This window comes from Larimichthys crocea, chromosome VI (assembly GCF_000972845.2).
Source record: "Larimichthys crocea isolate SSNF chromosome VI, L_crocea_2.0, whole genome shotgun sequence".
In the NCBI taxonomy this organism is placed as follows: Eukaryota; Metazoa; Chordata; class Actinopteri; family Sciaenidae; genus Larimichthys; species Larimichthys crocea.
This window is the reverse complement of record NC_040016.1, coordinates 16,384,918-16,403,750: the sequence shown is the minus strand read 5'-3', so window position 1 is coordinate 16,403,750 and position 18,833 is coordinate 16,384,918. Positions and strand designations below refer to the sequence as shown.

Here is an 18,833-nt window from a genome sequence, read left to right as displayed (position 1 = left end):
CCATTAGTGCTCTCTGCTGAGCTGTTCTGTCCAGGTCCACTACTGTACTGATACAGTAGAGCCATACCAAGCACCATCTGCCATAAGCACAACTAACTACAGTAAATGTGGACACATCAGCACATTAAAGGAGCTACACCATGTGGGCTGTGTTGCAGCCACTGCTGTACTACATGGTTTTTACGGGATATAGGGGGTAAAATTGCTCCGAGCATGAGATATTCTACCTCAAAGGACCACTGAAGGACACAAGGTATAAGAGTGACACAGTGGGCCAGACTTTTCTTTCCATCTTTCAGACACACTCTCTGCCTACAGACATGCATGTTATGTATTGAAATGTTGCACCGGTCCGGAAGAGCAGTTTGCTTGTCATCTGAAGCACACCTGTAATGTAATCTTCCTTTCTTTATCCATGTGCATTTATTGGAGGATCATGATTTAGAAAGGTTCATTGAGGATTAGTTTAGTGTGGAAATGTCTCATCCTCTTGACTAATCCATTTTAAGTCATAAGGTGACTATGAGGATGACTTCCTTCACAGCTGACAGGAATTAAGTAGAACTTTCTCAGAAACAAGCATGCAGTATGAGGACATATTCAGTGATCTATGGTCACTGGACACTTAATGAAACAAATGTATATTAGGTCACAATTACCGCAGGATTCTCAAGCGACTTCAACCTTATCAATACAGCACTCGCCACCTGCTTTGGCATGCACATCTGCTGGATAGTTGCTCTGTCTGGATTAGCTCCCTCTCCCACAGCAGGCTGCCATTAGTTGCAATGTGAACATTTATTGTGATCCCCTTTTTTTCTTCTGAGTCTTGTTATGTTTGCATAAAAAAAAAAAAAGGAGGGGGGGGGGCTAGGATTTGTACATTTATTTTAAGAACTAAGAACTAATTTTGTGAATGCTAATTCATCGATATTAAAGGCAAAATTTGGGTTGGATTTGTCTTATTTCTTCTATTAATAATACCATTTCAGCATCAACAAATTTATCATTTTAATTCATTAGCTAGTTGAGGGCTTTAAAATTCAGAGGTTTCACAGCATCATTTAATGCTTCACACACAAAAATGTAACAAAAAGGTTCCCACACTTGCTAATGCCATAATTACAATAACCACTGGCTTATTTCCTCAGACGATTAAATTGCAAGAGACATTAGGAAAATGGTAATAATAATGATGACAATCTATATAATAATTAATCTCAATCAAAGGGTCACTTAGAGACAAACACAAAAAGAAATATCCGCCAACTCTGCAGCTCTGTTTCATTACATTGTGTTACAGCCCAAACATTTACTGGATCACTGAGAGTCATCGCACTCTTCTGGCAACAGTAAACAGCCTTTGTCAGTAAACAAGCTCTGATAAACAAACTGCATGGTACCTGTCAGCACTGAAACACAAACAGACAAATGGTAAGGATATGATGTATACATGTTCATATTAATATAATACAAATTTACGCATGACAATCATCGCTACACTATCAGGACGAGGTAAACCCCTGTGTGCTTCAGACAGCTTAGTGCTTTTTACTGCTGCTGTATCTGATGAATCCATACACTGTCGCACAGATACTGTATAAAGGTCACACAGGTTTCAGGCAATAACTGGATCTCTGTAACCATCGGATAGATGACAAAAACAATCACTCTCTCAAAAACTCCCAAAGCGACAGATTAAAAAAAAAATTCTTACTCATAAAGCAAGTGTCATGGCACTGACACAGACTTCAGTAAAAGACCAGATTCTGACATTTTATGAGGGAATAGAGGCCAGCGTGTAGCATATGTGAACATTGTGTGTATTGCCATACTAAGCTGTACATTTGGCCTGTGAGCCAGTCACAGTGATATAGGTTCTCACTCCCATCCTGAGGGGAAACAGATGGATCTGGACTGATGGAGCCCAACAGATTGCATTCAGTCTATACAATTCACTGCCTTATATATCCTGCCATGTCATTTCCCAAAAGCAAACTTCAACGGCGATTGCTCAGCAGAGGTCGTATTATATAGACGTTATAATAAACTAACTCAACGCTGACCTTGTATCACAAATATACTCGGCTCACCCTCCTCTTGGCAGGCGTCAGCTGGTCCTGCAGAGGCCGTTTAACCATTGACATGCCTGACTCACCACTTTGAAGTCTTCAGCACTGCACTCCATGCCTCTGTAGTAGCAGGAGAGCAGCATGTCCTTGATGTCGTGGCCTGTTCGGTCGTAGAATTCGCGCATGTTGAAGGGGCGGGGCTTATAGTTGTCGAAGTCTGCCCTTTCCTTCAGGATCTGCAGGATGCTTTCCTCCACCAGGTGTGGGTCCCGGATTTCATACCTGGTCAAGAAGGTTCTGGATTTAGTTAATGCAGACATCAGAAGGCACAACACCTATAAAGCATCCTTGTCTAATCTCTTAATTTTAGCATAAAACTAGTATAACATTTAAAATTCTATGATTACTTGACCATATTTTACTACTATTTTCTTGGCTGTGGCTTGGAGGCAGAGCGGGTCAGAAGATCTGCGGTTCGATCCACGGCTCCTCCAGTCTGCATGTCGAAGCATCCTTGGGCAAGATACTGAACCCCAAATTGCCCCCGAAGGCTGCGCCATCGGTGTGTGAATGAGTGTGAGTGGGTAAATGAGATATGTAGTGTAAAAGCGCTTTGAGTGGTCGAAAGACTAGAAAGGCGCTATATAAGTACAGTCCATTTACATTTACATTCAACAAAACAAATGTTATCTAAAAATCCCATCCACACTTTTTCACAACTTCTCTGGCTCCACTTTTAAAATTCTCCACAATGAATATTCAAGCATGAAAAGCAAAAAGGGTCAAATGATTTTTCAGAGACAGCAATTCTTAACAGTCTCTTCCATGCGAACATAATCGGCTTCAAACAAAACCTTAACCTACCTATGAAAGAGTAAAAAAAAATAACACAGACCAGACATGATTTCCACTGACTTCCCTTAGACAGCCGAGCAAGGCACAACTTTATCTGGACCTCAGTTCCATCTTAAAACATGCATTTCAAGATTTTGGCTGGCAGACAAACATTTTTTGGCAGGACAAAAGGGATTAACTTGTAAATGATTAATAGAGAGGTAGAAAAATGAGCATATTTGCCCTCTAACTGAATGAAAGGTACATGTGTGCATGCCAGCTCTCGCAGACCTGCAGTTAGCGAGCTCTCACAATATTATCCAAATGTTGTCTGAAACTGGCAGCCTAGCTACTGCATGCCAGCCGCCACAGGTGTCACCGACTGGGAGAAAATGGTTCATTATTTAAAGGATGGGAGTATTTCTTTACACACAATCATGGTAATCATCCTAGCAAATAATTAGGAAGCGTGGCGGCAGAGCGTTTCTACGTAGCAAGTATAACAATATTCATAATGCTGTTATTCAGGTTGAGGATATGGAAAAGATCCACATCTGGAAAAGAGTGTAAAGACTATTTAGCTTGTAAATCAAACCAAAACACATAGCAATTTTTGTGTGAAACATAATCACTCTCGCTTGTTATACTGTCTTTTTTCTTCACACAAATACAGTAGTAGTAGTAAAAATGAAATTGTCTACCTTGATTGAAAAGCTCCCTGAGACCAAATTATGCTTTGTGATTTTGAGCTCTATAAATAATATTTGACTTGATTTGACTGGGGAAGTCATTAATGACATGCCTCTGCTTGACAACCACCATCAACCTCTATAGCACCTGCTCACAGTCATTCACAGATAGAAATTAACCTCAATTAACTAGCGTGGCCCTGCTCGCAGAAAAGACGACCCATTGATGACCCCTGCTGAGAGATGGGCCATCAGTGGTACAAGCATCCAAATTATGGAGCGCTAAGATTAAGCATTACTGACAGACACTTATGAGAATAATTTGTTTGGACGCACAGAGTCTATCAGAGTGAATGGCGCTGTAAAAGACTGCATAATGGTTGTTTGAATTAACTGAGCAACAAGGTAGTCATTTCTTCTATTTCCTTCTAATTAGCAAAGTAGTAAGGCATTGGCTTTTGATATGAAGTCATGCATTTGTGTGCAATGTGCGAGAACAGCAGCATTATAATAGGGTTCATTTATTGTGTTATTATAATGATTTCGGACAGCTCAATTTACATTTGCAAACATGAATAAGTCTGTCTCAAAGCTGGAGAAACGAGAGACAGAGAGAGACAAAGGCATACCCTTCTCCTCTGACAATAAATCTGTGAATGACTTTGTGGACGCTGACAGCGGAGTTATTTCTCATGGATATGGGCACTATTTCAAACCATAATTGGTGGTAAATCTTAATGGATTTTTTTTTAATTCCACAAGGTCAAGCTTTGTCACTGCTCATGAACACGATTTTGTCCCTTGATGATGGAAATAATGTAAGTTGATCCATGAATAAAAAATGAATATTACATTATCTCTCTTTGGTGAGCACTGCCTTAATATTCCGCTGGCAATGTGTTTTCAACTTGTGTCCCAACCATATTACAAGAAATGTAATATGTTTCACTGCGGCGTTGTTTACCTGCTACAAACAGAATGAAATAAAATATTCACCATGAGAGACAGTATGTGCTGTAATTTGAAATGAGGACTGCTTCTCTCTCTACTGCACTCATAACTCTGATGAGAGATGGGAATCCATCATGCTTCATGTTGGAGTTAAAGATGGAGTCAACACTGCTGTGACGGAGAAGATTGCCCCAACCAAGTGTTGAATTGAATGCCGCAATACTGTCTGCAAATTCAACACAATGCAACATCAAAATCATGTGTATCACATCACCAAAGGCCAATTAAATGCTGGCTGGATATAATAGATATTTCAACAGTTAATTTATATAATGATTCATCTAATTATTCCTCTAATAAATAGATTCATCAGTCACTATCAAACCTACTAGCAAGTCAGTTAATAAAATATCAGTACTGCCATGCCATGTCTGCATTTTTATCAACTCTTGTGTAATCATGTCAAAGTGTTGTATTCAACACTTTTTTAATATAAACACTGTAATATGTATAATATAAACAAGTATAATTGGCACAAGCAGTAGTAATTAATATGACACAAGAGACTAAAGACAAGAGAGAGAAAGACCACATATATTAAATAACATTATAGACTGAGCAATGTATTTTCATTAGTTTCTATTTTGTTTATTTATTATTTATTATTCCTTAATACATCTGAATATTGTTGAAACTAAATCAAAGCAAATTAAGGTTATGCAGGGTTAATGCAGTTGTGTGTGAATGTGTGAATACATCTTGCACTGGCTGGCTTTGTGTATTAATTACCTTGTTTTTATAGAAGTTCATTACCAGGAGACATGTAGGTTTTTACCCTGAATAGCACTTAACCAGCTCTTTAAATAATGTCTGAAAGCAGACTAACCTTAAACACAAATGACCTATATCCTTTGGGAGTACACACTGCATTTTATCTAAAATTATTTAGCTCATTCTCCAGTGGACAAACTGATTTAATTCGTCAGTAAATAAACCACTGTATATGTTGAAAAAAAACAGCATGTTCATGTTGAAAAAATAGTAAAATGGTTAATGGTTTACAGATGTTTCTAATTTCTATGATGTCATAATAGACTGTCAACGTTATATATTCATTTCTATCTACATCAAAAGCTGCAATAGTATTTGCAGTGAGTTAAACATAACTTTCACCAGTGCAGGAATGGTAATGTTTGGAAAAGGTTTATCTGTGGCCCTGGAAATGGCAAGTCAAATCATACTGGCCAGTTAGTGACCAAACAAAAATGTATCTTTTGATAAAAAGTGCAGGACTAGTTCTGTCCTCTGGCCCACACTGGCACTACATCACTACATTGTCGTGCTTTATTGTTATAAGAAGATACAGCCTGTTGTGGTACATTCTGAACTTAATTGAATTGTATCCTGAGCCTCTGTCTTATAAGCAACACAAAGCTGCCAGGAGAGCACTTAAGACGGCGTGCTCAGATCCCCGAGTCAGGAGGCTTTAGTTGAAGCGCACACAATCACAATAATATGGGCAGATTTTTAATATTGCCCTGCCACTGCTCCCTAAAGCAATCACAGCAAACTCACTACGTAGGGGCGGGGGAGACTAAATTGGATTATGGGCCACAAGCACTTTAATTTTCTTGCGGGGACTAAAACGAATGAAGGAGCATCTGCATCATTTTGCCACCTCATGAGAGGAGTGACTAAGTACAAACAACAACTGATTTTCAGGCTGAACTTTGACAGTTAGACTGTGGTCACAGAACTGTAATCACCACCAGGTCTTCAAATAGCAATTTGCACTCCCATTGAGTTAAACTGGTTAATACCACAGTTGGTGTCTGTGTGACACAACAATGAACACATCTTGATATAATCTCAGGTAATTATCCAATTAGTCCTAATTGAACTCATATTCTACTGAGGACCATGATTGTTTGTGCAGTGTCCTTGGAAATGACTAACTGCAATGACTCCTGGTAGCATGGTTTTGATAATCACATCTTAATGATGGTGCACCTATGACAGTTATTATGCCACTTTGGACAAGATCATAGAAATGCAAACAGGGGCCATGGAGAGATGAAGTGAACCCAAATATATCTCTGTTTTCAATGAAAAGCAATCTCCCACACAACAAACCAAAGAGGCCAAATACAGTGATAACATGCAACACCTTGCCATGATGGATTTCAAAACCTTGACCCAATCATAGTCTGGTAAACAATCACAATCTAAATGCAAATCAATGTTTCAAAATTCAGCTTTAGATCAGCTCTGATTTTGTATTTTCTGCATGATGATCTGACCTCTGCGTGTCCCTTACGTAGCACTTTTTACACCAGTCAAAACCCACAGTAGGACCTGTGATCTTGCTGAGACAGATAACGCAGTCAAAGTTATCGAGCGTTACATTTTGTGTTATTACACATACGCGGCTCATGTAAATTTCGAGAATGCTTGCAAGCTCAGTAAACATGTGAAAGCTTTATAACTGCGCAAGCAGCAGAAGACTCGCTTCTCTGACTTCCACGAGCTGATTCAACACTTTTTGGCAGCATTCACCACATAACCTACGCCTACTTCAAAATGACCTTTCTTTTGTTAATTATCATGTAATTGCCTTTGCGACATAATAAAAATAAAATTGAGCAATTTACTCGTAATGTTATGCACTGTCAAGTGTGACTGCAAAAACACAGTGATTGATTTTTTTGGGACAGAAACTGCTACTGTGGTGTGTTAAGGTGGTAACTGGTAATGTCATAGCTTCTAAGACAGTCTTGCATCACCGCAAGGGTAGATATTTCCTCCTTTTTCCTCTAGAGAAAGTGATGGACACAGACTCACAGCCACACTTCCATCTTCTAACAAAATGCACAGCATGTTTCCTGACATCAAGAAGCTTACCACTGAATTGTTTTCTACCCAATCAATGTTTCATTTAAAAGCGTTGTCCACAGGAAACCCTGAGAACTTTTTATCTACAAGTTAGATTCAAGCTGTTCCCATATCCTTTGTTTTTTCTCCACAGTCCTTATCACTCGGTACTTTTACCTACCTATGTGAGACTGTCAGAGAGTAAAACAAAGCTTGCCTCATCATCTTTGAAGAAAACGTCACCAATCTCTTGAGTTGGCAAAAAGTAAGAGGACAGTGAGGAAGATGAGAGAGTTAATCAGTGGGCCAACTCTGTAGCTTAACAAACAGCACTAATTACACAGGGATAAAGACTTGTTCATCACACAGCTTACGAGACACAAGTTAATTGCCTCTGCTTCCAGTCCCCCCCCCACCACTTGGAGCAAATGCCACCACTTTCATTTTTCTGTTTTCCTCTCTCTTGATCACTCAGTGCCCTTACGTTTTTCAGGTGCATGTCACATCTTATAGGATATCTGGCTCAACTCGCGCTAATAAATCAACAGGGTGGAAGCCTATGTTGATATTTTAATTGTTTGCCATTTCAGCTGACAGCACAAACACAGAGAAACAAATCCACGTAGGATGTAGGCACACTGGTTGAAATCCATACCATACAAAGCACTAGAACTGCAGCCCCAGGCAATGCAATCTATTGCTTTCCTGTAAGGTTATCACTTGTATTATGGATGCATATAGAGGTCACAGAGCAACGATATTCAGTATGAAAACAAGAAATTGGATTTGTGTCATTCCAGCATGTACTGCTGAAGTACTGTCCAACTGGGCCTTCAGCTGCAGAGCTGTGTGGATCAATACACTAAAAATACACTGACTAATGTGTTCAAGATGGTATTTAGGTGTTTTTGTTTGTCATGTATGTCTTATATTTTTCAAGTAAACTGCGTCTATTGTTGTGTGGTTGGGTGAAAATGTTACTGCTATAGCTGTAAATTCAGAGTCAAGGACAGTTATCTGTATTCTACTGGTAAACGTGATCTGAATATCTGGGTGGCTAGATAGCAAAGAAAAGTAAAAAAAAATGTGAAGTTTCAACAGTCAACGGTGAGCTTGTCATGGCTGTCGAAAGACTAAATGATCAAAGCAACAAGTGTAAAGGGAGGGGACGGCGTGAATAACACACACACACACACATCTCTTCACACTTTGCCAGCAGGGGAATTAAAAATCTACTCGTCTACTTATCCAATATTGAGATATTTGTATCACATGAACTGTAAAATGATGAGGCAAGGATATACACCAGCGGCGTTTTCTCCTTCATCATTTTATAATAACCACTTGGAAACAGCTCATCCATTATCCGTTACCTGAGGGATTCACATGATATGTGATACAAATTGTCCTTCTTTTTGTTTTTGATCTAATACCGTATCAACATATTCCAACAGATTGGTGTTAGGGGTAATCTCCTCTCTACTAAGGTTTTGTAAATACAGCAGCATATATGCAGTGTGGTTCTTCAGCTGAGGTGATCTATAATGTCACCACATTATTAAAGAAAAAACTCTAATGCTGAGCATTTGCCCAGGTTTTTGAAAAAACGAACAAACAAAAGAAACTTTCATCTGTACCCCCTTCTTTTTTTCTTTTCTAAATTACCTCAGGCTAAGGTCATTCCAAGTTCATACTCACTGAAAGCCTTAAAAGGTTTCATCCATGATGTTCGCACATTGGACTAACAGTCCAACCAGTGATACAGGTGTTAAAACACTGCTTTGCACTACCTCAGACAAAGCAAAGCAAAATCTAAGGTTGTATATCAACGATGCTATGCAAAAGAAAAAAATGAAATTTCACAAAAAGTGATTGTGGATTTAAATTGCAAGACCTAACATGCATCAGCACAACTACCCTTTAGAGAATATTTAAAGAGGGGCTTTCAGAATTTAGTAGGTGGATTCAAGGAGGTGATTCTCAATTCACTTCATTGCATTATAGAGGGTAGTTTAGTTTCTTGATAACTGAAAGTGCCCAAATAAAAACTCCACTGTTTAAGCCAGATGTTTCAATCTTGTGACTGTTATCTCATATTATACAGTGGACACAATCAAATCCTGTATCAACAACTATTAAATTCTCACAGATGGGTTTCACCAAGACAAAAATCTTATCCAAGCAGCCAGTGTGTCTCTTTGGGGATCTGTGTGCTGAATGCTGGTTTGTTTTAACCCACATGACAGAAGAAAGTGGGTGTTATAGATGAGGTGGGTGATTGAGTGGCAGGAAATCAAAGATCAGTATGTCTGCTATAAAAGCACTTAATCACTGGCGGGCTTACCTGTAGCATCATGCATACCAACAGGTAGACCTACTGTAGGCTCCAGGGAACCTTTAACGCACAGGTAAAGTACACGTGAACCAGGACACGCACCTGTTGTTGAGCAAGGCAAGGAGCTCCCCAGCATGGTATAGGTCGTTCCGCGTCACCCGGCTGAAGCGGAAGGAGTTAAGGTTGCAGAAGGTGACTGAGGGGAATATCATCAGCGGAGCCGCAACCTCATCCAGCTTGGTGACATGGGGGTACTGGAAGTAGAACTGCACCCGGTCCACGCACACCATCACCAGAACACCAACGGAGCCAAGGAAGAACAAAATCCACAGGCTGCGCTTTATACACATCCGCTCATAAGTGAACATGTGCGAGATGCCATGCAGCGTGGACCTGCTGGCGAAAACTTCAATGGGAGCCGGCTGCTTGTAGTCCATGTCCTCCGAGTCCGCTTTGAGATCCATTATGTCCCCAGGACGAGTTTAGATGAATGAAGGGTAGTGGGTTGCAAACTGGCTTTATAGATAAGTAGATGCTTTCTTAATGGTAAGGATGGGTACTGTCTGCAAGTTCACGCCCTTCTACGCATGTATTTCTCATGCAGTCTATGGGAGATGTTGCGTCACTGAAAGCCGGCAAAATAGCCCGACATGCAGAACATTTTACCCCAAATGTGGCCCCCTAAAAAAATACCCCGTCGTTATATGAAAACACTTGGAGAAAGTATAGATGGAGAAAGCGTGTGATGTACCTCAGCTGGGGTCACAGTTCCATAATAAATAACCCGGATTGGAGCGCGCATGGATAGATGCCAATACTGTCCTCTCCTCGCACACTTCTGTATTATTACCGAGTTGATGTTTTGCTTCCAGCCTCAAAACAACAACAACAATAACAACAACAACAAAAAAAGCACCGGATAGATCTGCAAAAGAAAAAGAAAAAATCAAAGATCACGATGAAAGAAGGGAGTAGAGATCACATCGGCGAGCAAAAAAACGGGATAATGAATTAGAAAATCAAAGCGGTGGTGTATTCTCTCTCTCCCTCTGTGTAAAGCACAGAGTAGACTGGCACCATGGCTTTCACTGCTCCTCATATGCAATCCCAGCACGTGTAGAATAACAAATTGCCACTGATTTCTCGCTCGTTAGCGTTTTCGTCGGGGTGTCCTGGAGGTTTTGGGTTTTTTCTTTTTTCACAGCCAAGCATAAACAGCTGCATCACAGAGGAGCTGGGTCTGTCAGGTAGCTGCCTCGGTGCGCCTCTGCTCGCTCGCTCGCATCCATTCCCTCCTCCGAGCTGCCTCCACAACAATGCAGGGATAATTACTCCGGCTTTATTTGGAATTCCGTTGGTTTATCTGGAGGAGGAGGAAAAAAAATGTGTACCTGGGAATAAAAAGGCAAATTGTCGCTCGAATAGCTCAGCTGTTATGAATTCAGAGGGAAACCACCTCAGAGGCGGACGCGGTTTGCCCGGATCAATTAAAATTCGCCCTAAACAGGAGAGAGCAAGGATAGGATGGCATGTGTTTTACACAGGGTGACGAAGTCCCAACGTCGGTGTCACTTGAGCTGTGCATGTACTTAAACCTTAAACCAGAAGCGAGCTAACAATTGATGCACTGAGCCTCTAATAGCAGCAATGACGATACAATATGACTCAAAAATTAGTCATTCACTCTAAGGCTGCCTACTACTGTGCCCGGAGCTAGTATGCATGATGCATGGTACTGTTAAAGTTGTTATGTCATTTTAAAAAAGCAAAACTGTGACAAAATGTTATCGTATTATTAACAGGAGATGTAAAATGACTTCATTTAAATGTCTTTAAAAAAAATGTAAATTAGCTCATCTACTAGATAATTTAAAAGTTTAGAAACAGAAAACAGAAAAATGAACAAACAAGACATTATCACAGACTAACACTTTTTTCCCTTTATTATTCTATAAATCAAAATGGAGACTGATAGTCAGGGTCTTCTGGTCCAAGAGACAAACAGTTGAATACAACAAGTTGAACTTAAGTTGACGGTTTTAAACTATAGGCAGACAATCTTGTTCGACATAGAAAGATACAGTTTTAATATTGGCTCCTCTGTATAATGTAAATCTGTCTTAACATAAATGCATCCGAACAGTGACAAATGACCATATAATTTACAGGAGATGTAAACTGATTTCTGAAGGTAAGTCAGCTTGGTCATTAAAGGTCCAGTGTGTAGGATTCAGTGAAATCTAGCAGTGAATTGCAGCCAAATGAATACTCTCCCCCGCCTCACCCTCTCCTCACAACATGTAGGTAAATCTCTGGCTGCAAAATTCACACAGAAAGCAAAAGGTCGACTCACCCTGTTCTTCCTAGTGTCGTGGAGAAACTATGGTGGCTATACACAAAACACATGAAAAACACGAAACACTACATCTTACATCTACACTATATCTATCCTCTATCTTCTTAACTCTATCTTGAGCCAGTGTTGGGTTTGTCTTTTCAGGGATACTGTACAAACATGGCGGTTCAATGCAGTGTCTGCACTTATAAGAGGCTCATTCTAAGGTATTCTATGTCTTACACACAAGACCCTTAAGCGTAAAATACAACATTTAAGAAAACTACTTAACAAAATGGACAACACAAGCTTTTACAACACGTAACAAAGTAATATGTTGAATTGCTTGCAGTTCAGAAATGAACAGTCACAAAGATGTTCCTGCAATTACCTATCATATAGCAGACTGGGATTTATATGTATTCAGAGCTGGTTATGGTGAAGATGCCTGAAACATGTCTTTTTACAGTCTTCTTGTGTAATTTTAAAGTGAAAAGTACTGTCAAGAGTAAATTCAAAACAGTAAACACTGAGTCAGTGTAGTGACAGATTGTCTAAGAGGCAGGAAAGTAAACGAAAAAGCTGCAGCAGAGTTACAGTTAATTTATGTCCTAATAGCATGGTAGTGTGGTTATTGAGCTGAGGAGCACTTGGCCAGCTTGAAGTAGAAGCCTCTCATTAGGGTGGACAGGCAAGTTCTGATTTAATGAAAGTTTCTAAGAAACGGCTCACAGGAGCCAAACTACAACAAACATGAAACACGATTCGCTGTAATCAGGTTCGTGATTACCCGACTTGCCTCAGCCTTCATTCGTACAGTCGACACCCTGCCTAGCTGCTAAACAAGCAAGATGCTGTTAACTCTTGATGTGACATCCATAGACATTTTTAGGAAACTGTGCAATACATAGCTTTCACCAACATCCTCTAACCCTGCCCAACTAATCTCCTGTTTCCAGGATACCTGTATTGCTCGCTTGCGCTTCACAAACTATGCAAACTTTGTCTTCGCCGTTGCCATTTTCGGTAGTATGCAAGTACAATTCTCAACAGAGAATGAAGAGAAGAAGAAAGATGACTCCTTAGCTGTTTACATCATCAGCTCTGGTAAAAAACGATGTGTTTAACTCTTTTTGAGTTTTTACTTGACCCAGGTAATCGGGCAGTCCTTGTTGTTGAGCCCTGTTATAAAGTCGTACTTGCACATTTTATATACACATGCACATACATACACATTGTGGCATTTTCATGCAGTCACACGCATATAGACAGTTGCACACAGGCTCACGTAAATCCCTGAACAAATCTATTTTCTCCCTTGACCAATTCTCTGTAGTTGACTGAATGTAACATCCAAATATGTCAGAGTGAGTGAGTGAGCCAAACACATCCAATAAGGCAGATGTGTCGCAAGTCTGTCAGTGCCAAATCTGTCATAGAAACCGTATTGCCAAGAGGCAAAGGGGAACTCACCCATGAAATTGTTCATAATTCGTCCATAATTGCCATTTGCCATAGTATTGACTGTGACAATGTGGCATCTTATATTGATCAGCAGTGCTGGGAAGATGAGGCATGCTCTGTTCCAGTGTGGTGATGTGAATTCTGGGTAGACATTGTGCAGCAGTGACACACATGGGTTTGATATTACAGTACATATTAAATTACTAAGGTACAGTTTGATAGCAGGTGGTGCGACGTTTGCTTACTCAAATAAAGCCTTTATCATGGTTGTCTGTTAGTACCACAATGATGCTAGAGTAGCTCATTGAGAGAATACTTCTATCCATTTACATTATTCTGAAGAATATGATAGTATAATGCTCCTCAGAGGTACCTGGATGAATAGGCCTCTCTGACAAAATCACTTTTCAGTACAGCTTTCTTTGCAGGCTGTTCTTTGGTTCTGCTCTGCCTAGACTTTTCTTCTCTCCAGACCTGCTTGTGAATATATTTCCATCCATTGGCACCGTAAAAGTCAGTCTCTATTTTTTCAAAGGGTATTTTGAAAGCTCAGAAGTTGAAAAGAATTCAGATTTACTGGCAGCACTTCTGGTGTTCCGTGAATGGATAATTATTTAATTATTCAGATTATCAACTAAAAGGTGATAACTGCTACACACATTTTGCAGTGTGTATTCTATCACAGTTATCAGGTATTATGCATTAACATGTTTTTTATTTTTACTGGGCATTGCTTGTGGCACACTACGTAATGAAAATATTATTGCCAAACCTATCAAAGTGATTACATGGTCCTTTAGTATAATTCTTAACTTCAACTATCCATATTAATTATGATATAAAGGGGTGGTTTAAATTTGTAGTTTTTTTAAAAGCAGAAGTAGTGCAGGCCTATCATTTTTGAAAATTAAATAATTAGTTTAGAAAGATGTTTTTCCCCTCTATTTTGTCCTTAATGTCAGAGATACATTATGTAAATGCACTTGCAAATAAATTGTCAAAAAGAATACTGATAGGGCCTTTAAATGCAATAGATGAGTGTTAGGATGGTGTGTTTACAATATTCAAAATAATCATTTGTTACAATTGTCGCAATGTCATTATACAATCATAAATTCAAGATCGTCACTTACCGTATTTCATTACGTCTGTTATGTCACTGGGAAAAGGGTACTAGGGACTGAATTATGGGAACAACAATGATAGGTTGTGTGCTGCTACTGGCTGTTCTTGTTCAGAAAAGCCTAGAAAAGAAAGAAAAGTGACAATGACCTTTCCTCTGTTTCTACAGAGCACACCAACACAATTTCTCTTTTCATAACGTCATGTTTACAGTTGTGCTCCTGCATATCTTTCTTTGTTGTTTATAGCTGGTCAACGTTTGCAATCCAACATGCTCGTCCAGAAGTGCAGCGTTTGTTGTCTTCCACTATGACACACTGCACAGGATAAAACCATCAACCATTGAAAGGTCCTGGGAACAAGAGAGAACAAAATGCATTAAAGACAGTTAGCCATTTGTGTACGCTAACACGGACATATGAATATATAAAAGCATACATATTAGAAGTTCACAGTCTCTATGCTCCAGTAAAATAATGTTGTTGTTTTTTTCTGTGTGTAACGTGTTCCTCTGTAACTCTGTTACTCTGTGATTATCTTAAAGAAGTGCACATGCCGATGCTGAAGCATTTATTACTTCTCTGAGGTACTCTGAGATACTGAATCATCGTCAACTCATTAAAATCAATCATTTTCAAATTCAAGCAGTCATTCACAAGTTAGATTGAAGCAGAACAAGCAACTTGTATGCACAATATGTATTTGTTTTTTTCAACTAATCAACTAATCCCCTACCTAATATATGCTAACAACATTGTGAAGTAGCATGGGATCATGGGATTTGTTGTCTTCATTGTTAAACAACCACCATTGCAGCTGAGAATCTACGTTTAGCTACGTTCACTGACTTCTTTACTCTCTGAGCTTGCCTGTGTTTCTCTTAAAGTTATAGAGGGATATGACGCTTTTGACAGACAACCAAATGATATAACTAGACTAGACCATAACATAGGTCTAGTAGTTTTTAGACATTTGACTGCAAACATGTGCAACAGTAAAAAAAGGAACTAAGGGGAATGGGGCTAATCAGGTTAAATATGAATTGTATGTGTCAAAAAGACCAATGACAACACATTTTATGTAAATACTTGTTTTTTTATCAGTACATATTTATATAACAGTTGAATAATGTAATAATGCTGTTTCAATACCAAACGGCATAATAGAGTAGAGCAATTATACGGAAAACTGCTTCATGTGTGAGGTCGAGTCTCCTTTAATATTTCATTTGGATTACACTAGTGGTGAGAGTAGGTTTACACACATGGGAAGATTATCCAATCTCTCCATTCCTCTCATCTCCAGTGTCCTCCTTTCCTTTCAGCTCTCTCCATGCAGATTGGCTTTTACTTTGGCCAAGGCTATGTGGTGTGCCAACCAACTCAGTGGGAGCTGGCAGAGAATATGAATACACTCTGGGGTCCCATTGACAAGTCTCTTCAGTTATCACTGGGCAAGCAGGACGCAGAGGGAGCAAGAGGCTCTTGACCCTGGTGATTTGAGTCTGCTTCCAGGGACCACTAGGACCTGCTTTTATAGAACTATTGTCTTGGTGCTGGTCCAGAGGATGACGTCATGAGAAGGTGGCAGACAAGGTCTTCATGGACAGATGGTCATTAGATCTAATAATGAGTATCTGCAGGTTTCAGACAAATGCATACTACCCTAGTGGGCAATGATCATTATCAGTCAAGGACGCCTTTATCGACAGCAGCGGAATCCATCAACAGAAAGCTTCGATACCCTCAATTGCACTGAACTGCCTTCTCCCTCAAGTAATGCCGTACTTAGGCATGTGCACCTTTGTAAGGGTAATGCCCAGCCATGTAACCTATTATTGTGTTCCTGATGCAAAGCAAATCATGATGGGCTTTTTCTCAACAGAAAGTTTACAACCGTCCATTCATCTGTTCGTTATGTAGTAACTCCCTGCAGAATTCATTTGCAGCCCAAATAATTTCTAATAGTCATTTAGAAAATACCCATTCCTATTTTGATTCTCAAGCGTGCACCTCTACCTAAGTTAATAGTAGGCATTTGGAGCTATTACCAAAAGGCCTGACCATCATATCTCAAGCCACTTTAATATCAGAGTCTGGTTTGCACAGGCGAAGGACGTGGTGGAATGCAATTTGTGGGTGAGGAGGTATAGTGTCATCTCACTACTGCTATCTCTACCTCGTAGAGTGGTTGATTGTGTCTGAACATGGGTTATTCATCTGTGTCTCTAGTTCAATACAGCATCAGGTTTCTCCACTGCGAGATTGATTCTCTGCCCCTGGAATAAAAGTTTTAGAATCATCATCCACAAACTTTGTGTGCTTTTACAGCCTCCAGCCCAATCCAAGATGAGCGTCATGAGATATTCGGAGAGCTAGTAATGCGAGACCTTTACACTTATTTTATAGTTACTGTGTTGACATTTTAACAAAGTGAGGCGCCACGCAAAACCAGTGAAATGTTCTGTTAATGTGCTGTTGCGAGTATTTTGGCCTGCAGGCAGATCCCCTTTCACCACTGATGTCTGAAACAACACATCGCAACAATAACATTTCCGTTATATATTTTAGAAGGTAAGGTTGTGCTACTCCTTTATATTTTTCATGAGCAAAACAAGCTGTTCGCAGTCTCTGATAATTAGGTATGCGGTGATGACTTCTGAGCTCATTACTGCTCCATAGTTTTGAGTGATTGGCCATTGTCCACAGCTGAAGCCCCATTAAGGGCCAGCATAGGAGCTCTACCTCAGTCTCTTGCACACAGACCTCTACTCTCATGAGAACTGCAAAAGAACATTTAAATTAGCCTTATGGAGGAATTAATCCTAATAACTTCTTTTCATTTACAGCTAATTAAATATTCACATGCAGCCCTCACTCCAACCCCTCACACCCCTTCTTTGTCTCTGTCTCTTATTTCATTGGTGGTCTACTGAACAGTATACTGCTGTACTTGAGAGGAAGGCAAAAGTAAAACGTATCGTGCCACTGCATGTATGAGATATGGGCTTAGCAAAATGAGCACCTCGCCACGAAAAGAATTCGTTTTCATTGAAAAGATAATTGAAAATTAAATCGCCAGCAATTACTTTTCATAGCTAACCATGAAGAGTGCCTATTGGGATACTGAATGAATTCACATTGATTTTAGTTCAAATCTGAAAAACAGGAAGTCACACATGTGAAATGCTAAGGAACCTTTTCAATAAAATGAACAAAAGAGCCTGCCCTTTTTTACTTATTCTGAGGGAGACGAAATATTCTTGATAAAGACATTTTGAGATTCCCTTTCTATGATTTACCAAGTAGCTGGCAGGCCACATAGGGCCCGATCAATAGCTTTAACTCAAATTGTTAGTACTGTAGGACAAAATGAAATACACAGGCAAGAGCTGAGTAAAGCCCTCCACTACTCTTAAGAATGAATCAGCATCTATTTTATTTTCACTGAAACCAGACCAGCCAGACAAAATATTTGTGCACCAGTCAAGGACAGCAGGGGAAAAACCAAGAAAACTTTTTGCATCAACAGTTTCTACACACCGTTTACCAAGCTAGGATGAAGGTTTGCAACATTTACTCATCGTACCCTCGTGGCTGCAGCTAGCTTTATGAATCCAAATCATCTAAATACAAAGATCTGCGGCCATTATACACTCACCATTCCAACTTCATTTCCTCTGACCATTCAAAATAATTAAAGTCCAAGTTAATTTCCCCCTCTCTAACCTCCACTCATAGTGTAGACAGTAGCCATGCATGAAAGTGGTATTGCACAGACCAGTGAAGCTTTGAGATTGCGCTCTCTGACTCTCTACTTCCAGTTGTCAGTGGTAACATAATGATTGACAGAATACACAATAGATTTGGGAATCAGAGGTTTGCTTAATCTCAGAACCGTGTTGTTAAACTCACACCATCTTCAGACTTCAAACAGCCCAATTTCAACACATTTATTCCTCCCAGTACATCACATTTTACCTCTGATGGTTTATTATGTTGTGAAAAAAAGAACTTCTTAATGGCATGAAAGAATTTAACAACTCGTGCAGTGACACATTAGTCTTCAAATGAGCAAGTTACTGTTATCGAAGCACACTTATTCAAAATGACTGACACAATCTCTGTTAATGCTGTTAGTGCTAATTGACATATAGTTAT

At 39.6% G+C, this 18,833-nt stretch overlaps 1 protein-coding gene across 1 annotated transcript in view; it reads right to left on the bottom strand.

Annotated features, from left to right (window-relative positions):
- Window positions 1–11,325, bottom strand: part of asic1b (acid-sensing (proton-gated) ion channel 1b) — a 147,296-nt gene extending 135,971 nt beyond the window's left edge. Inside the window, exons 1-2 of the mRNA XM_027279610.1 lie at window positions 9,855–11,325; window positions 2,159–2,354 (exon numbers count right to left, since the gene is read on the bottom strand). Coding sequence (XP_027135411.1) covers window positions 2,159–2,354; window positions 9,855–10,216 — 558 coding nt within the window. The 5' untranslated portion in view covers window positions 10,217–11,325. The remainder of the gene's footprint in view (window positions 1–2,158; window positions 2,355–9,854) is intronic.
- Between the last annotated feature and the right edge of the window lie 7,508 nt (window positions 11,326–18,833).